Source organism: Odontomachus brunneus, unplaced genomic scaffold, assembly GCF_010583005.1.
Source record: "Odontomachus brunneus isolate Ranch 3 - 2012 unplaced genomic scaffold, Obru_v1 Obru_scaffold_007, whole genome shotgun sequence".
Classification (NCBI taxonomy): Eukaryota; Metazoa; Arthropoda; class Insecta; order Hymenoptera; family Formicidae; genus Odontomachus; species Odontomachus brunneus.
This window is the reverse complement of record NW_022639457.1, coordinates 1,238,629-1,257,800: the sequence shown is the minus strand read 5'-3', so window position 1 is coordinate 1,257,800 and position 19,172 is coordinate 1,238,629. Positions and strand designations below refer to the sequence as shown.

At 39.3% G+C, this 19,172-nt stretch overlaps 2 protein-coding genes across 3 annotated transcripts in view; one reads left to right on the top strand and one right to left on the bottom strand.

Annotated features, from left to right (window-relative positions):
- The window catches only part of LOC116853976, a 39,534-nt gene extending 28,702 nt beyond the window's left edge, over nt 1-10,832 (bottom strand). Inside the window, exons 1-3 of one of the 2 annotated variants that reach the window (XM_032835387.1) lie at nt 10,579-10,832; nt 7,037-7,216; nt 4,700-4,846 (exon numbers count right to left, since the gene is read on the bottom strand). In XM_032835387.1, coding sequence (XP_032691278.1) covers nt 4,700-4,846; nt 7,037-7,189 — 300 coding nt within the window. In that variant the 5' untranslated portion in view covers nt 7,190-7,216; nt 10,579-10,832. The remainder of the gene's footprint in view (nt 1-4,699; nt 4,847-7,036; nt 7,217-10,578) is intronic. The other variant, XM_032835388.1, reaches the window with a different exon arrangement.
- Nucleotides 10,833-15,332: 4,500 nt separating this feature from the next.
- Nucleotides 15,333-18,742, top strand: LOC116853877. Its single transcript, XM_032835173.1, has 6 exons — nt 15,333-15,812; nt 16,242-16,427; nt 16,622-16,760; nt 16,850-17,011; nt 17,225-17,350; nt 17,468-18,742. Exons 1-6 carry the CDS (start codon nt 15,683-15,685, stop codon nt 17,616-17,618), a joined length of 894 nt encoding a protein of 297 aa, XP_032691064.1. The 5' UTR covers nt 15,333-15,682; the 3' UTR covers nt 17,619-18,742.
- The last annotated feature ends 430 nt before the right edge of the window (nt 18,743-19,172 follow it).

Genomic DNA, 19,172 nt, shown 5'->3' with positions numbered 1-19,172 from the left:
CCCCGCTGCACCAATTACTTGCGCCCATCGCCTTCGAATCTACCCGCCTTTGCCGAAGGGCATTCGAGCGGTCCCGCCATCAAAGAAGGCACTCTCCGGTGTAATCTAAGCGGCGCAATTCTGCGCAATTATCGTTGCCCGCGCGGGAACAAAGTACGAAATCGTATTTCGGCCTTTGGACCAATGTGGTGCGCGTTGATAACGCCCTCCATCCTTCTGCAGACACATGTACCTGAGAGCTTATATAGCGGTTTCCTCTGAGTCTCCCCCTCTCTCTCTCTCTCTCTCTCCCCTCTCTCTCTCTCTCTCTCTCTTTCTTTCGAAATTATTGCCACGAGAAAAATGCCTCGTGTCCGACATACAAGGAAAGTCCATTACGAGATTTCTCGTATTTGTTGGCATGACGTGTCGATATCGCGTCCGACAATAAAGCTCAACTCATTTGGATATAGCGACGCGATGCAACGCGCGACTTCCGGTGTAAAAATCGCGGCGAGAAAGGACCACTTTCCTTCAATTTTTTATTCATCCTAATATCCTGCGACTATAAGCATCTTTTTCCAACAGCTAATAGACAATAACGAGAATGAGATATATGTACGATTTTCTCTTCACTATTTATACGTATAAGAGAAATTAGAACGATTATTAGAGAAAACACAAACGTAGACTTGATGAAAAACGGAAAAAGAGTTTGAAATAAAAAGTCATATTGTTTCTCGATTTTACTTCGTAAAGTGCCAAAAAGATATTGTCATAACTATTTTGTCATAACATAAATATAACAAGAAATACAGAATATTCTTTATGTGAATAAAAAAAAAAATAATACAATTGACATAGCATGATTGTCATACTTGATATGCTTGACCAATTTTATAGTGAAGAAACATTATAAAAGATGTTATAAGTTATATAGAAACATTATATAAGATGTTTTAATACACGTAAAAATAAATTATCGATGTTACATTTTCTGCATTCAGTTATCCCCGAATTTGTGGGATCAATTGTGTTCCACGGTTTCAAATATATTGACTCGTACGAAGAGCTCTTATATATTTAAAAAAGATGATAATCGATTGATTATTTTAGGCTATTTTAGAATTAGAACGTCTGTCCTCATATTGACCTATTTCACACACACCACACATACACGAGGCTTGTGGATCTCCGAATAGAACGAAATTTACCAAGCTTCACGCATCATCGCGTGTCGCTTCACGCGATGACACTGCAACACAAACTTCGTGTCTGCGGTATCGGGGAGGTTTCATGCACGAGGTCAGATGAGATATTAATGTCGACGACAAGCTGCCAGCAATATCGTCACTTTTCTAATCAACACGCACGCACGACACCGAAGTTGTAAGATATCCGCGGGTAAAAGCCACATTTGTTAATCAGCGGCTTAAAGCGCCGCTAAACTTTTCGTCAATGTCGATCACAGTTTGAACGTATTTATTCTGAATAAAATTCAACGATTAATTAAGGCTCCTTGATACACAGTGATAAAGTAAATGGGCCGATAAACGCATATTAAAAATTCTGAAAATTAATTCTTAATTAATTTTGGGGGACTTATTAAAAATTAATTTCCGCGACTTTTAATCAACGTTTGTCTCTTATTGACACATTTATTTTATGATTATATTTATCGACCTCTTCCTGCGTAAAAAATTTGCATCAATCCGTTAAAAGTATAACAGAGATTATGCCACTAAGATCTTGCAATCGCACTCCTAATTCAAACGATCCTTTTTCGCTTATTAATAAAGCTCTTCGTAATTTTTGACGAACCTTTTGAAGACTTTTGAAGGCGTAATTTTGAAGAGCCTTCGGCAATAATCGCTTGAGATGAGATGCACCATCATCTCGAATTAACCTTTCTTGACTTACGTGATTTCCAGATACGCAGAAACTCGTGCTCGGTTTGTAAGGGCGCTTTTTAAATAATCAAAATGGAATATATTATAAGTTTGCTTTAGCAACTTTGGTTTCTAACTAAAGTGCTCGCGCACGATAACATTTATGGCCTCGGAGAAGCTGCGATTTCACGGTTTCCCTTCTAAATCGTAGCTCATGTCTGCAAACGCACGGGCGGGAAAAGAGAATCTATCGGATCTAGGTCGAGAAGCTCACCAACTACCATCTTATCGGGCTAAGCCGTGTCGATGCAACTGACCCTTAACGTTGATTGGGTTCGCGGGAGTGACGCTATTGTGACCGTATCGAGTCAACATCGGGCATGTTCTTCACTCCTTCGTTCTGTTTCTCTGCCGTATGAACCGGGATTGCTATACACGCGCTGCTTTTGCAATATTCAGTGCGGTAATAAGGGAGGCAACTTCCGCCGCGCGTTTCCGTTACATTATCGTGCGAATAGTACCGTTGACAACCGGAGATAACAACGTGTCATAATTTGCCTTTACACAAGCTTTTTCCAGCGAGACGTCACCTCTCGCAGCGACAAAGTCATGTGCCGATGGCACTCTGTGCGATTATAACGATTATAAGTGCATGAGAATGCAAATCTAACTGGCGACGTCGGGAAAGCAAAGTTCTTAGCGCTCTTGCGAAAGAGACATCAAGTTTTGAGACGAGTTTTGAGTCAAAATTGTGATACTACACTGACAAAAAAATATTTAAAAACTAATAAATAAAAACTAATAAATATTTATTTGATAGATACTAACAACATAATTGCTTGGATATAAATTCTTTTATTTAAGTAAAATAAAGAAATATTTTCATGAGAAAGAAGATTTTTTTAAGTTTTAAGAAAATGTGTATTTTGTTATTTAAGAAATATTTTGTATTTATTAGTATAAATAAATATGTTGTTATAGTACTCATCAAATAAATATTTACTATTTCTTAGAAATGTTTTCTCTCAGTATACTTTTGACCTCAATATTCCATTGAACACCTACTTTGACACTCTGAAGTCTATAACAGTCTTTTTTTATTTTTTTTATTTTTTTATTTACTAGCTTCGCCAAGAGGTCTTAGAACTCTTTAGAACTTACAAGCGACATTTTATGCATTTTCTGTAATTTAGAAATTCTAAATACTTCAGTTTCCACGTGTATTAAACATACTCTAATCTTTCAGAATATACATATGTTAGAAAATTCAGATCGAAGATGAAGTTACAAATTTCGATCCAGTTGTTTTACCAATGCACAATTGATAGAACTAGTGAACTGCTGATATCTCATTCTCTATCTCTTATTTGCCACGGAACATCTTACCATGCTCTTAGAGAATTGCGCGATTATTCATTAAACAGGTCATCGTCGTCATTACTTCACAATCTTTCAATAGCACAATCTTTCAATTGTATACCAATTGTAATGTATATCAATTGTATTTATCATAAAAGATGGCCGATCCGAGAAGTTGGAAAAGGTATTGGAAATCAAGCCTCGAACCTTTTAATTAACCAAATAAAGCAATAGAAGAAATTAAAGAGAGAGAGAGAGAGAGAGAGAGAGAGAGAGAGAGAGAGCAAAGATTATCAAATAATTAATTCACAAAGATGAAAATTAATCGCGCGATGCAAATCATTAAAATACATGATACAGGTGAGAACAAATTTGCATTGTTAAGAACTATTTTCGAATAAAACGAGGAAATGCAGTAATCATATTTAACAAATGTAAGGAAAGAGAGAGAGAGAGAGAGAAAGAGAAAGAGAGGAAGAGGAGAAAAAGGAGAGAAAGGAAGGAGATTTGTGTCGCTGCTTCGCGGCTACTCATGTAAGGTTAATGTCAGACAGCGGACACTTTAATGCGTGTACCAGCGCAATGTCGTATCGCAAAGAACTGTGTTAACGTTGCCTAAAGCCTTTGCACGGTACACACCGTCGCGTGACGCTGCTTCCCGACTCCTGCGATCTCGTGCATGCACCCTCCTCTCGCGTATTTATACACGCGCACCGCGCACGAATTTAATAACTCGTTTCGCGAGTCTCACGCGTGCCACTCGCGATCGAGGCGTGAGCGTATATACGCCGGCAATTGCAGATGTGCAATCTTCGCGGGGCAAGTGGCGCGCGATATGATATTTCCGCGATGTAATTCTACCACGGGACACGACAGGTCCGCGTTCTCTACGATCCTTTGGATATACGAAGAGCTATCTGGGAGAATTCCGCCGCAGCGGGCGTAACGATGCAATTTTTCACAATTATATCGCACTCTTCCTCTTGCGCGCGCGATAGCGATCATAATTCACTACAAGCACTAAAAGAAGCCAGCCGCGAATGGAGAAACGAATCTATTCGCTCGCCGCGACACAAAACGCGACTTAAACCACGAGTTCTCGCCGTGAGGCATTTAACTGCCGTTTGTCTTCGGAAAATTGTCTGCTCAAAAGCGCACGGATACACGAAGAGATGTATCTAAGAGGACGCGGCAACAAATCCTACCGCGTGTAAACGTCGTGGGAATAGGTTTTGCAGCGTGTCAGCTCGACGTGCGTGAACGAAAGTTTTCGCACGCCGCCGACCTGTATCTCGTGGATCCCGCGCGATTGTCAGATCGCGGCGAAGTTTCGCTGTAAACGGGAAGCAAGGTAAAGCAATGCGAGGCGAGGCGAGACGAGACGAGACAAGGTGCAACGCGCCGCCGATGGCGCAGATGAAAAAAAAATGACGACTGCGGTAACAATCCCTCTCTCAGCCGAACAGTTTTACCTGACCGAAACTGTAACACCTCGGTCTCGATGATGCGGGAGGCTCGAGCGGCTCCAGAGGTACGTTTTTCTTCCTCAGAGTGGCTGCACAGGGCGCGCCGCCACCTGGCTTTCCCCACGGCGAGTAACTGGCCAGAATTTCTTGCAGCTGTGAGAAAAAACGAAGAGGAATGTAAAGTACGGCGCAGTCACAGTTTGCGCAAACGGCACGCTGCCGAACCGATGCATCTTGATCATAGATCAATAATCGATCGCCGGCGATCTTTCTCTCTCTTCCCCTTCCTTCCCTTCACTCTCTTTTTCTCTCTCTCCCCCTCCGCCCCTCTTTCTCTCTTTTTCTCTCTCTTTTTCTCTCTCATCGCCGTTCGATTCAGATCTGCCGCGGACGATGAGAGTTTTGTACGCACGAGACAAAAGCGACGAGAGAAAAGTGCACCGCGAATACATATTATCGTCCGCCTTGATTAGCATACCAGTTACAACGGTAAATCCCGAGCCCCACGGTAAATACAATACAGTAAATACAATTTAATACGGCCGACGCGCGAATTAGCGATACGAAATAATCAGCGAGACAGTAATTACGCGCTTGAATTTTCATAATTTCGGCGTGCATTTTGAGTGATTGGGGCGGCGAGTGAAGTATACGTGACGTATATTACGCACGACTGCAAGAGAAAGAGGGAGAGGAGAGTGGGACGGAGAGTGCGCGTCCCTCCCGTGCGTCCCGTGTGTGTTTTTATAATATATTCCGTGCAGATTGTTATTTTCGCAGAGAGTGGAAATGAATGTAACGAGCATATGCGCCGCAAATATGTAGCGCCAAGCTACACTGATGATCGAGCATCATCGTCATGTCGCACCGATATAAAGCAGAAAAATAAACAGATGAATGTGTATTGTGCAAACAACACAGGGTGCGAAAACGACGCGGGAAATTCGACGAAAAGAGAAGGGCATGATCGTTTTTCGTCGTGTGTTGCCTTGAAAGAATTAAGATTAAATTAAAATTAAAATTACGATTAACCGGACGAAAGTAACGGAAAGCTAATGGAAATAATTTCTATTAGAGAACACACGTAGCGCACGGCCATATAATTCGTGTGGTTATGATATCCTAATAAATAATTTCGAAATTTCATACAGCTCATGGCGAAGTACACTTTCCAAAAGTGAAAGTTTCCAAGAGTTCGCGCAAGTTTGCGTTTCTCATCGTTCAAAGGGGACAACGATTCCTTTTTTACTCCGAAAATCGTGATTCAACTTCGTAATCACTTCCGGAAATGATCATCACTGATACGAGCTCGACGCGCGTTCAAACGAACCGCGCGCGCAATGTTCATTACAGCAGATACGTAACGAGATGCACAGTTCATACGTATAAAGCACAACGATACCGTGATAGATTATTGGGTTATCTTTCGCGGCCTGTTTCTTGCAGGATAGTTAGGCGGAAATTATGCAAATTCACTTTATAATGCGATACTCGCGGCTTTATTACCGTTCGCGCGCACGTAATTCCCCGCTGCAAATTCGACGACGTGCGTGGCGCGCGAGACGCAAAAATACGGTCGCACTTATGAAGCTGGTAACTTAAATTGACGGCGCGTTACCTTTCAAACACATCTATAATAAAACCCAGTAAATATCATGTAAAATTGTCATTCGTCTTCGCGTCTGACCTCGTTGCGCGCCCCCGAATATCTTTCACCAACAAGAACGATATTTTAAAATCACGAGCGCTATTTTAGACTCATTATTGACTAACACGTTTGCGTTTATATCTGCGTCGACAGATTTAAATGTCACTGCAAATGTTCTCCGTGTCGAGTCTATTTCTGACAATTTTTTTATCACTACATACATTTAGTCAACTAAACATTTGTTCTCTTCTCACGATATGTACGCGACATGCGACTCCGATTCTGTCGAAGAAAAATCAATGAACTCACATCCAGCATTTTTTATCCGGTATTTCGTGTAAATCACTCGACTATTTTCGTAGTTCAACATAATATTAGACGCGAATGCATGTACAAGAGAGCAAAAAGGATCCTCGTGTGCTCAAAGCGAGCGAGCACGAAGTGTTCGAGAAACTCGTACTCCGCAGATTAGCCCGAAAATCTGGGCGTCCCTGCTTCGATGAACTCGATAGTCTCGGTTCACCGGACGTCGTATCCCGGGACCCGTATCTCTCTCTCAGTCGAGCTTTATCCGATCAGTAACAATGGCAACGAGGACAATGACGTTAAGGGCGGCTCGCGGCCGGCGACGAAGGGCAAGTGGCATAAACGGCAGCAACGCGGACAGCCGGAACGCCTATTTGTGTTACACATACTTCACGTTGCTCACGATGCTTCTGACGTTGCAGCTCCTCCTTCCGACGTCTCCACAACGCCGTGCCCTCCTGAACGACCCGGCGCTCGCGTTTTCTCCTTGCGTCCTCCTCGGTACCCGGCTCATACGCCGTCTCAGGGATTCCTTGGGCCATTTGCGCGCCGACGGCCTTATGCAGCCCCTAATAACGTGGAAAAAGAGAGAGGGAAAGAGAAAGAGAGAGAGAAAAGCATCGTTTATTAGCGCTCAAGTGCTAAAAAAACATACAATAATAGAAGCCGCTAACAATTAAACTTAAAATGAGGTGTTCGCAGAGAGCAGTGTGAGTTAATTATGTAATGTTCTAAAAAAACTCTCAGTCAAAAAAAGCGGAAAGAGCTAAGTATGGAATAATTAGTGAGTACGGAATGTCAGAAAAAAAAAACCTAATAGTCCATGCCCCCAAGATGAACCAGAATATCATCATAGATCTCCACAGAGGGGATGGAGAAGAGAAACAGGCAGAAGTGAACCAAGAGTCGCGAGATCAACGCGGACACGATCACGATGATGATGATGATAATAATAATAACAACAAGAAGGATAATCCAGGGCAGACGCGAAGCGACGGCCAAATCGTCGGACATGATGCACATTTGGGAGCATTCAGATATATCGAGAGTGCACGCGAATATCGAGTGCCGGGGGCGAGTGCGGCTCGGCACGGGACGGCAAGACGGTAAGTGGCGGCATGCCGCCAGCCACGTGCTTCTGTCATCATTCGTTATCGATTTAACAGGATATTACTCTTCCCTCGAGAGACACACGCCGCCGGTTATACTGGTTTACCGTATGTAGTCGACGGTGTAATGGGAGTGCCAATGCTAGAACACACCATGCGCGCGCGCGCGCGCGCTGTAATCGAGACATCCGGTTTTATATATCGTTTCCCGATATAAAAACGAGTCGCGCCCATCCTCACCCTCACCTCTTCCACCCTCTTGCCCCCTACCGAACAGCCATTCCACCTCCATAAAGCTCCAGAGCTTTGTCGGCCGGTTCTCGTTCAACGCTTAAGCTACGCTTTAATTTCACGTATCGCGTTTCAGGCGCAGTTACACACCCGCGTAAAAATGCAATCGCGAATTAGACTGTCGACGCTCACGAGAATCACGAGCGTCGCGTTTAGAAGTCCAAGTGCTCCTAGCGCTTCATTTCTCCCTCTCCCCCCCTCCCGTCTCTCTCTCTCTCTCTCTTTCGCGCGCGCTTCACCGTGCAAAAAATTATATCATTGCGTCGATTTGTATATGTATGTGTGTATATATGTTTGTATGTGTCGCATCCGCACGATTTATATTCCGTGGTTTTCTATTTCATTTTAAAGGCAGAAAATGAAGATAAAACGCGGCGTGATATAGAATATGCGATTAGAGAAAGAACGAGTTTATGTCGAAATAAAAAGAGAAAGAGAGAAGCCGTCATAAATATAATTTATATTCAGATCACGTTTTAACGGGTCGCTTTTATCAGTCACACGAAAACAACTGTTATGTGACTTTTCCTGTATATTCCATTGTTTTGTAGTGTGTATATCACCGTTATAAATATGATTTATATGCAGATCACGTTTAACGGATTACATTTGCCAACCGCGCCAAACAACACTGTTATGTGTGACTTCTACTGTATATCCCATTGCTTTGTCGTGTATCATATTTGCATTTGCATTGCCAGCGAAACGATTTACATTGTATTTCTTACGGTGAACGGGCTCTGTCCTCGGAATATCGAATGACATCGATACTGGAGCGGGTACTTAGTCCGCACCACCGCAATATCCCTCGACTGATAAACAACAAATGACTTCGCGCGACAAAACACGCTTTCCAAAATACCGAGCGCTCCGCAGCGATCTATTGGTAGTAGCGTTTATGCTCTATTAAGCCAACTGTGAGTTGTGTAGCACTAAGTAATAAACACGGAGCTAATGAACACGGAACATTAGTAACTGACTGCCTTCTTCTAGTAGTCTGAATAGATGTAATACCAAAAATGACGCGGCTAAAGCCGCGTGATACGCGTTCCGCATTTATGAAACGTGTTGTTTCGAGATAAAACCGAATAATGTACGACGACGACGAGTACACACGCGAAATCAACGCGGAACAGGTATACGATTCGCTCGTACGGAGCGGAATAGTCACCCTTTATTTTCTGATCCGCATATTCAGATCGCGACGAGGGCGGTGAGGGTTTACGAACGAGAGCGCGACGCGCTACTACAACACGCTCCTCTCACTTGTCCATAAATAAACCGCGAATGCACTCAACGGTGCAATTGACCATAAAGCCGAGTCCCAGATGCAAACCGCCGAGTGTCGTCGTCGGTCGCATGCAAGATTACCGTGTGAAGCGAAAATAACGAAAAAAAAACGAAACAAAAGAGAAGATTACACGTTCGAAAAAGAAGAAAAACAAATCTGGTTGTCCTCGCTACAAACAGCGCTATTACACTAAACACAATACGACACCTCCGGCGTTGTGTTCACCGTTAATATTATCCCGAGCTGTGTATCGTGCAAACCACCACGCCGCCGTAGCTTCGCGGCTTATCGCGCGGTATTCATCGGCGTCGCGTAAGTGAAAAGCCCGTTACGGCCGTTACACCCGTTATCGCGCAAAACGCCGACACGGTGACCTTTTCGATGGTAGTTGGAAAAAAGGGAGGAAAAAAGGGACGATTTTCTCGTAATAACTCATCCCACGGGCGTAATGCGTGAATCCAGTTCGGCGGGATCGCGACGATTGACGGCATGGTCGACGAGATTTTATTCGAGTCCCTCGATTACTATTCGCTTGTTGCTCGCGCGCGCGCGGGGTAAAATCGCGGGGTAAGTGCGCGACGTGAAGGAACGACGAGGTTGCTAAAATCGAATGGAATATAGCTCTCTGCCCTCTCTTTCACTCTCTTACTCTCTCTCTCTCTCTCTCTCTCTCTCTCTCTTTCTCTCCCTCTCTCTCTCCTTCTCTGTCTTCCTCCGACGAAGAAAGACGCTGTTTTCGCCCTTTCGAGCGGACTTCACATCGTTCGAGCTTGATTTAAGACCGCTGAGCTTCGAATAACAATATTCGATCGTTCGACTGAGATTCAGCACAGAATTCGTCGCCGAAATAGTCGCGCAATAACGATCAAATATAAATTCCACGTCAAGACTCGCGAGCAAGCGAGCTAACCAGCGACGGGACGACAGGAGACGACGGAATCGCATGAACTATCGATTACGAGATATTGGTTGCCGAGAGCAATTCGATAGCTCGGTGCGTGTCGCTCGAAGAAAATATCGATCAATATCTCTCGTCTTACGGTCAATAACGGGACCAGGTGAACGGGCACGATCGCACGTGTAACGCGGCCGAGATGGAATATTCTCGCGGAACACGGGATCCGCTTCGACGATTCCGACAGCGACGGCGACTGCTTACGTCGGCTAAAGCCGGCGCCGCGGTGTATGTGGTGTTCTCGACTCGTGCGGGTGCAAGAATGGAGTTGCGAAATATACTCACGGCGACGTTACGGTATTTCGCATGCCATCACGGCGAGAACGACGACAAACGTGCGAACGAGGAGTACTCGGCGAGCCGATTACATTCTTACGGTGCGCGGCTGGCTGGCCGCGCCGTGACGACGAGAACACGCGACTGGAAACCCTCGTGCCTTCGTCAGGGCCACGCCGGGGGTTGCGGTAGTCGCCGACGTCCCGGCGTTCGCCGACATACCAGCGCACAATTTTCTCGAACAGCCACGTACATGCATGACTGTGTGCCCACCGTTGTTATCTATCGCTATACCCTTCAACCTTCGACTTCCAACCACCCTCAGTCACCACCCCGTCGTCAGGAGCGTAGGAACTGTTTTAGTTAGTAGCGGGGTGGATCGCTAAACTACTACTCGACAACCCGAGTCGAGAAATTTCAGTTCTACATTAACCCTGCAAATTCCGCCGAACTTACAGGGTCAGTGGAGAATCTCGAAATGTAATATTATAGATAGTTGACCTATTTTGATATTACGAATTTAATTACGCTGATATTACGCTTTTAATTTTTCTACTTATTGCAATTCTTTCTAAGCTAAGATTTGAAGAAGAATATTTTAAAGGGTTATTTAATGTTCGACTAGCTCAATATAACAACTATTGATATTTCGACAAGTAATATATTAATTATATGAAACTCGTATATATATAAGTAAATAATGGCACTTCCTTTTCTTATAATTTATTATTATTTTTTGAAGCTGCGAATATATATATATATATATATATATATATATATATATATATATATATATATAAAATAAGAAAAAGATAGAATGCAACACATCATAGAGATTTCAATTTGAATTCGATCAAACTGCGATTCCTTGCGAAATAAAAAACAGTACTAAACACTAATCAGCAATTGCAGGATTAACACTAGATTTTACGTAACCGGTATTCACAGTTATCAGTTATCAACTCATCGAATACTACGGGCATATTTTCTTGATCAGCAAAAACTTTTGTTATGGGCTGCAAGCATATATAGAATGCACGACAATACGTTATACCAGCTCAATGAAATTTATCAAACTTATATAAAACTTATTAAACCGAATGCAAAATACCACTATCATTCCACAAGAAATTAAAATCACGCTATCATGATATGATACATAGATAAAACACGAAAATCCAGTGCGACTGTGACAAGTAAAATACGAGCTGCGCGAGAAAAATATTTCAAACGTATGAGGTACTTCCATTATCCAAATAAGTAATCCAAATAAGAGGATACCGTACTCATATCGGGTCACGCGTTCTCGAACAATATGCGCTGAAAGTTTGGTGCAAGTCAGATACGCAAAATTCCAAATACACGAAAACAAAATTCTGACAATAAAATTTTCTTCTACTGTTATAATAAATAATTAAATTGAAAACTACAATCATGTCATCACACATTCTCGCATCTGTGAAGTTGGCACGACGTTTTACAAATTTTAAAAACCAATGACAGTTCTATTAGCACTTTTCACAGTTCTAGAGTTCTAAACAGAAAACAAAAGGAGTTCCGTATTTTTAGTACCGAAAAACAGCAAATGAAAAATTATCGTGCTAATTTCGCGAACCTAGTACGACACTTCCACTCTAAAATATACAAGAAATAAATAAATACCACTACTTTTAGAAAGAGTTTCCGTCAGTTCTGATCAAATTCTATCAAAATGTTTAATTAAGAAAAAAAACTTTAACAATAACAATAAATTTCAACAAAAACTCTGTTGAAACTAACGAGAATTGTCGATAGAACTGCGAAAAATGGTCAACACAACACTTTCTCTGTGAGTGTCATGCTAACTTCGAAGATTAAAAAAATTATTTAAAAATAGGTAGCCGCCGGAATTCTTCTTAAATTTAATCGTAGGATCTAGAACTCTGTTAGAATTAACGAGAATTGTCGATAGACAAAATAAGTCATCGTAGTGGAAACCGTATTCCCGTCGAATAATACGTTCTCGAGTAATACGTTCCCGAAATTTTGGTTATGACAAACAAGCGAAATTGCAGGTGTGCGAAAAGAAAATTTAAAGGCATGGGACTATTCTATTATCAATATAAAATTGAGGTGGAAATCGTATTCACGTAGAGTCACATTCTCAAATGCATTCTCAAATAATAAGTTCTAAAAGGTGTCCGTTCTCTCCAGACAGCACATAATATTTACAAAATATTTTATAAATATAGATATTAAATATTTTATAAATATTCAAATGTCCGAGATTTTTAAGTATAAAAAGAATTGTAATAAATATTTAAAAATATTTATGAAAAACATTTTTCATAAATATTTTTATGAAAAAGATTATAATTTATGAAAGATTTATGATAAATATTTTTCATAAATATTTTTAAATATTTATCATAATCTTTTTCATACCTGAAAATCTCGGACATTAGAATATTTATAATTAATAAATTTATAATTAATAATATTAATATAATTAATAAATTATTTAATATCTATATTTCTAAAATATTTTGTAAATATTGTGTGCTTTCTGGAGAGAAGTACATCATCCCTATATGCAAATCTAAATTCAATAATAGTTTTCTACGGTCAGAGTAAATAATCGTCGGGGATTGCTATATTAATATAAGGTAATCTGTTTTTAAGTTAGTCTTTTCGAAATCTATGATACATCAAAAGTGCAATTATGTAGTGCAACCATGCTCTGATCTTGCTCAACATGCTACAAAATTTACGCACGACAATACGTTATACTAGCTCAATAAAACTTATAAAACTTATATAAAACTTATCTTATCAAACTCAATAAAACTTATGAAACTTATATATAACTTATCAAACCGAATGCAAAATACCACTATTATTCCACAGAAAACTAAAATCACACTTGATACCATACATAAATAAAACACGAAAATCCAGTGCGACTGTGACAAACGATGAAAATTTGACGGTTACAAATTACAGATATTTTTCGTGAAGATATATCACGTTCACATTTATTTTGCTAATTGATCTTAAATTATGTGCGCGAAAGTCTCAGTTTTCTATCGAGTCTTACTCGAAGTCTTTCGGTAAAATAGGAGGGAAGATATGAAAGATCGTATCGAGCAGTGTTCTCTTGAAAAGCTTATCGCTTTTTTTGGAGAAAAGATGTACACGCGTGGGGCTTGAGAGATATCATCCCAGATAACACAAAGAATTCAAAAAGAATTCAGTCGTATGTCACCAATTCTGAGTTCATCTTTAGACGCATAAAGAATTCTTTTCACTGAACTGAACTCTGAAGAATTTTTTTTGCATCTAAAAACCATTTTTCATCTAAAAAATGAAGTAAGTTTCTTCGTGTTTGACTGAAAAAGATATGAAAAGAGTAACTAAAATATTTGATATTTTGCATCTGAAAATTAACTCAGAATTGGTAACATACGACTGAATTTTTTTTTAATTCTTTCTGAATTTTCTGTGCTATCTGAGATATTACGCGTTCCTAGCGCTTCCAAGAAGCATAAACGGCTGGCGACATTCCTTTTGTCCACAACCTTGCTTTAATCTTTAAGCTGTAATAAATTGACCAATCACAGTCGATTATTTAAAAAATAATCAACTGTGATTGGTCAATTTCTTACGGCTTAAGAATTAAAGCAACCCTAACTGCACAGATGTTCAGGGGACATCCAGAGAACATCCTGAGGACATTTCTTCGTCCTCAGGACGTCCTTAGGACGTCTTCAGGAGATCTTGTGCTGTCTAGGAATATTGTGAACAAGGGATTAATCGTCGAAAATTCTGGTTTTGTCGTATAACCTTCAAGTAGGACTCTTTAGAAAAATGAGTTTTTCGTTCGACTAAAATATAAGATTTGTTTTCTATTGTTGAACTAGCTATACTAATTCTTTTTCATCTTTCTTCCACCAAATTTTATCTATATATCTATCTCTTTTCAAGTTACAAAAGTATACACTAGTTCAGCAACAGAAAACAAACTCATTCTTTTTGCCGTTTAAGATAAATTGATAAAATAAGTCGCAAAAGTGATGTACTATCAAATATAACAATCAAAATATGAATACATATTGTATAGAATCTATAAATAAAATATCAAGAATTCCTCTGTAATTCATATCGACATAGCTTTACCACGAACATTTGTAACTGACCGATTAAAAGCAGGGTCACCGAATAAACGCAATTAAAATATCAAATGTAAAATCAAGATATTTATCGCCGTACAATCCGGTTAACATTATTGTATACATTACGAGCTATTAATTACAAGTTATAAAAGCGATGAAAATTTGTCGGATTCCACACGAGAACAAGACTATCTGTAGAGTTACGTTACCTTACCGCGTCTTTGTCGCTAGTGTTGCCAACTCAGGTACGAGAGTTGTCAGCCAAACATTAAGCGAATAAGGGGTCTAACCCCTTGTCCACAACCTTGCTTTAATTCTTAAGCCGTAAGAAATTGACCAACCACCAAGTTGATTATTTTTAAAATAATATGTATAATAATGAATAGATATAATAATGGTCAATTTATGACGGCTTAAAGATTAAAGCAAAGTTATGGACAAGGGGTAAGAAATCATTAGACCCGTTATTTCTGCGTATGGCGTTGCAAAATAGTTCCAACGTCTCCGCTACGAGCCGCCACTAAACAAGAAATTAAGGTCGTGATACGAGCAAACAGTAGCGAAAGACACGTTATCGCTTCATCAGTAGTAGTACTCAACGGCGGGTTAGACGTTTTATTCTACCATAACAGTTAATCAATAAATAGTTAATTGTGTTAACATTATTTCTAACAAATATATTGTAAAACTATCTTTCCAAAAGTATCATTAATATCGATCTATCACACATTGTGCCATCAAACAAATGCGAGATATAAACAGTAGTACAGAGCATCTCAAACTGGACCTGCCTCATTAGAGAAACAGCAGCTCTCTGCAGCATGACGTTACAGAATTAACACGTGCTGTTTCTTCTCTATCCTTCTCTCGCTTATTTTATGGTCATACACGAGCCGAATTTGACGTGTGCCAGCTCGCCGGCGAACAAATTTCGCGTATCATCTATTTCGTAGGAGTTCACAATGTTACAAATAGTGCTTTTAATCTCAATATGTATTTTTTCCGGCACACACGCTGCAAGTCTTGAAACGGTGCACGACGAAGAACTCCTCAATCTCATAAAGACTGAAAAATATGTGGTCGTCCTATTTAGTAAGTTTGTTTTGCTCTCTTTTTATTATCTGATGTTGCTTTATAGAAATATCATACTAAGAATCAATTACTTATTATCCAGTATTTTTAATACTGAAAATAAGTAATTATCAATGATTCTTAGTATGATATTTCTATAAGGGTTGCAAGAATGCTAAAACTTTATTAGCTATCAAAAGCCGAAAAGATCGTTAAAAAGAAACATAATTATATGCCCGTATCATTTATTTATTGCTTTATAAATTAAGTTGATAAAGCACATTTTAATTATCATTCTCCAGGACATTTTGTTTTTAAATGGAATTTATATATTATAGATACTGCAAACCGTATGTTACATAAATTTGCATTCCCTTAGTAATCATAAGAACAATAGAAGACCTTGAATATTTTTGGCTATTATTAGTAACTATAATCTTATGTTTACAGCAAGAAAAGATTGTCCAGAATGTGAAAACTATGAGAATCAGTTGATCCACTTGCGCGAAGACTTGGTGGAATCCTTAGCGGCATGGATTGTAAAGGCTGTCGATAGTCAGTTGTTACAACTGTACAGCACCGATAAAGAACCGATTCTGCTTTTCTTCAGACATGGGCTACCCTTGTTATACGATGGTACAGTATAAAAACTTGACAATAAGAATCACGCTCAAATGTGTTTTGATCATTTAATTACTCAGTGATAATACATTATATTTTACCATCCCATATATTGTGATATATTGCTAAATATATTTTTACTTTTGAGTGTGTGCATATATAAATTTACAGTTGTACTATAGATTTTCACATTGCGTTCTCTTCCCTAGGACGTTTGAACGACGACGATATATTAACTATGTTTACGGAAAATAAAGTACCTGCGGTGAAGGAACTTACCGACGATACATTTGAGCATTTAACTCAAGCGAGCAGCGGCGCTACAACCGGCGATTGGTTTGTCATGTTGTAAGTTTTACTTTCATTTGCGATTATCGCGATCTCCCATTAATTCTCTTCTTACAACTAACGGCAGTACTGATGATGCGCGATATCAGTTACAGCACAGACTGCGTACAATGCTTGCGTATGATCGCGAGGTGGGAAACAGTCGCCGCAAAGCTCAAGCAGAAAGTGAACGTAGCACTTATCAATAAATCCACAACTGGAGCTTCCACAGCCAGAAGATTTAACGTTTATGACACTCCGCAATTTATATTGTAAGTTTACACAGATCTGCATCGACGTGTGCATAATGCGCTCAAACTAGGCGCAAACTAAGCGCAAATCACGGCCGTGATTTTTTATGTCTTGTATATATATACGATACTTATATTAACATTACAAATGCATACGTGAGATATAAACCTGAATTAAACGAGGATGTGCGAGGATATATTTGCATTAACGCATCTCGCTTTGTATTCACACAGCTTCAGACATGGCAAGATGTACCGCTATGAGACAGGCAGGCATGACATCAATTCCCTTGTCTCGTTCGCCAAAGAATGGTACAAAAATGTGAAAGCGGAAAAAGTGCCCGTGCCTCAGAGTCCCTTGTAAGTTTACATATTTATGCTCATATCAGGAGACGCTATAATATCTCGCGCCAATTTACTTATATAAGTATCATTGATACACGCACATCAATACATCATTATCCTTTTCTTTTTTAGTGATAATCTCACGCAAGTTATTGCAAACTTTCTTCTGGATAATCCATGGGTACTCAAACTAGGCAGCATTTGTATTGGAGTAATAGTTGTTATTACAGTCGCATCTAAATTCAGGCAAAAACCGGAGGCTCCGCAAAAGAAAGAGAAGTAAACCCACTACATTCAATTTGCCAAAGATATATAAACATTTCTCTATATTCCGGTTGCTATCTACAGCGGTAAAGGATAGTATTTTTGATTGTACGTTAGATTATTGCATGTAAAATGTCAAGGAAAGTTTTAAATTTGACACGTTGGTTGCTCGATTCAAATCCAGAAGAGACGAAATCTAGTTGTGTACAACACTTAAAAATTGTATCCTCTCCACAAGCTATACGAATCGAAATAATTTTCATTAAATAGGTAATTTTATACTTTACATAGGGGTTGAATGTATCACCGGTGTACATTGGCCTCTGGATTACTTAGGCCAGATGTAGCCACCGGCGACACATGCGACACATCGGCAGCTAACGTGTTAATAATGCGTATCTTTGCGAATCTACATATTTCTATCCTTGAGGAAAGCTTCTCGAGCACTAAATTCGAGACAATCGAAATACTCGGTTGTTTCAACGAGAGTGTGATAGATGATATTTCGATTAAGTGCATGTAACATTTCCCAAGTTACTCGAACATCGGTGAGCAAAAGACACCGACGCATTTCATGTGTAACAATCTAATGCACAAATATTTGTATTAATCCCAGCACGATAAAATAGATATATTTTTTACTCGAGATGTATCTGGACATACATCTGAATAGTTGCGTAGGAAACTCGTGCAACGATAGCGGAATACGAAAAGCGATATTAACCGGAGTTACTTAATTAGACGAGCTAACATCTGCTTTGCCGAAAAAGAAAGATTTTTATTGTCGAGCTATTGCACACAATGCATTCCACAGATTGCATATGTGATAATGTGTTACTTCTCTATTGCTTCTGATATTATTATTATTACTATTATTAATATAACTTTATATTCAAGTAATTTTTGTATGATTGCAATATACTAAAACAATTTGTAAATAAATTATATCATAAAAAATTAGGATATACATAATATTAGATAATAGCAATAATAAAGTATACGTAATCTTTCCTACCGCGAAATATGTGTTCGATGCAAACACCTTGGACATGTGCAAATTTTCTATTTTTAGTAGTCAGACTGTTGTAGCCAAATCTATCAGTCCCCCGTTAACGTGCGACAATAAAATATCTTCTCGAATAAGTTAGCATGCTATTTCATATCCGACAACGATTTGCACTTTCACAAGTATATTCAAAGTAACATTATCTCATTTAATACTATCTGTATTACATGCACACATTCGTGCAGTGAATTTTCGACCATGTTATAGCCAACAGCGTAATTACACTATAACATTTTATTTTAGCTTAATCTCATTCTCTCTCTTTAGACTTCACAATAAATACTCTGAATATAAATCTTAAATAACAAAATGCATGAGGCACATTTTAACAAAACGTTCACAAAATCATAAACTAAGATACTTGGAAATTTTAGGAGTGACGAAATTGCGTGAATAAATACAGATACATTACACACGCATGTATATATGTATATCTCTCTATCTCTAATTTTATATATATTTATATATATAAAATATATATATATATATATATATATATATATATAT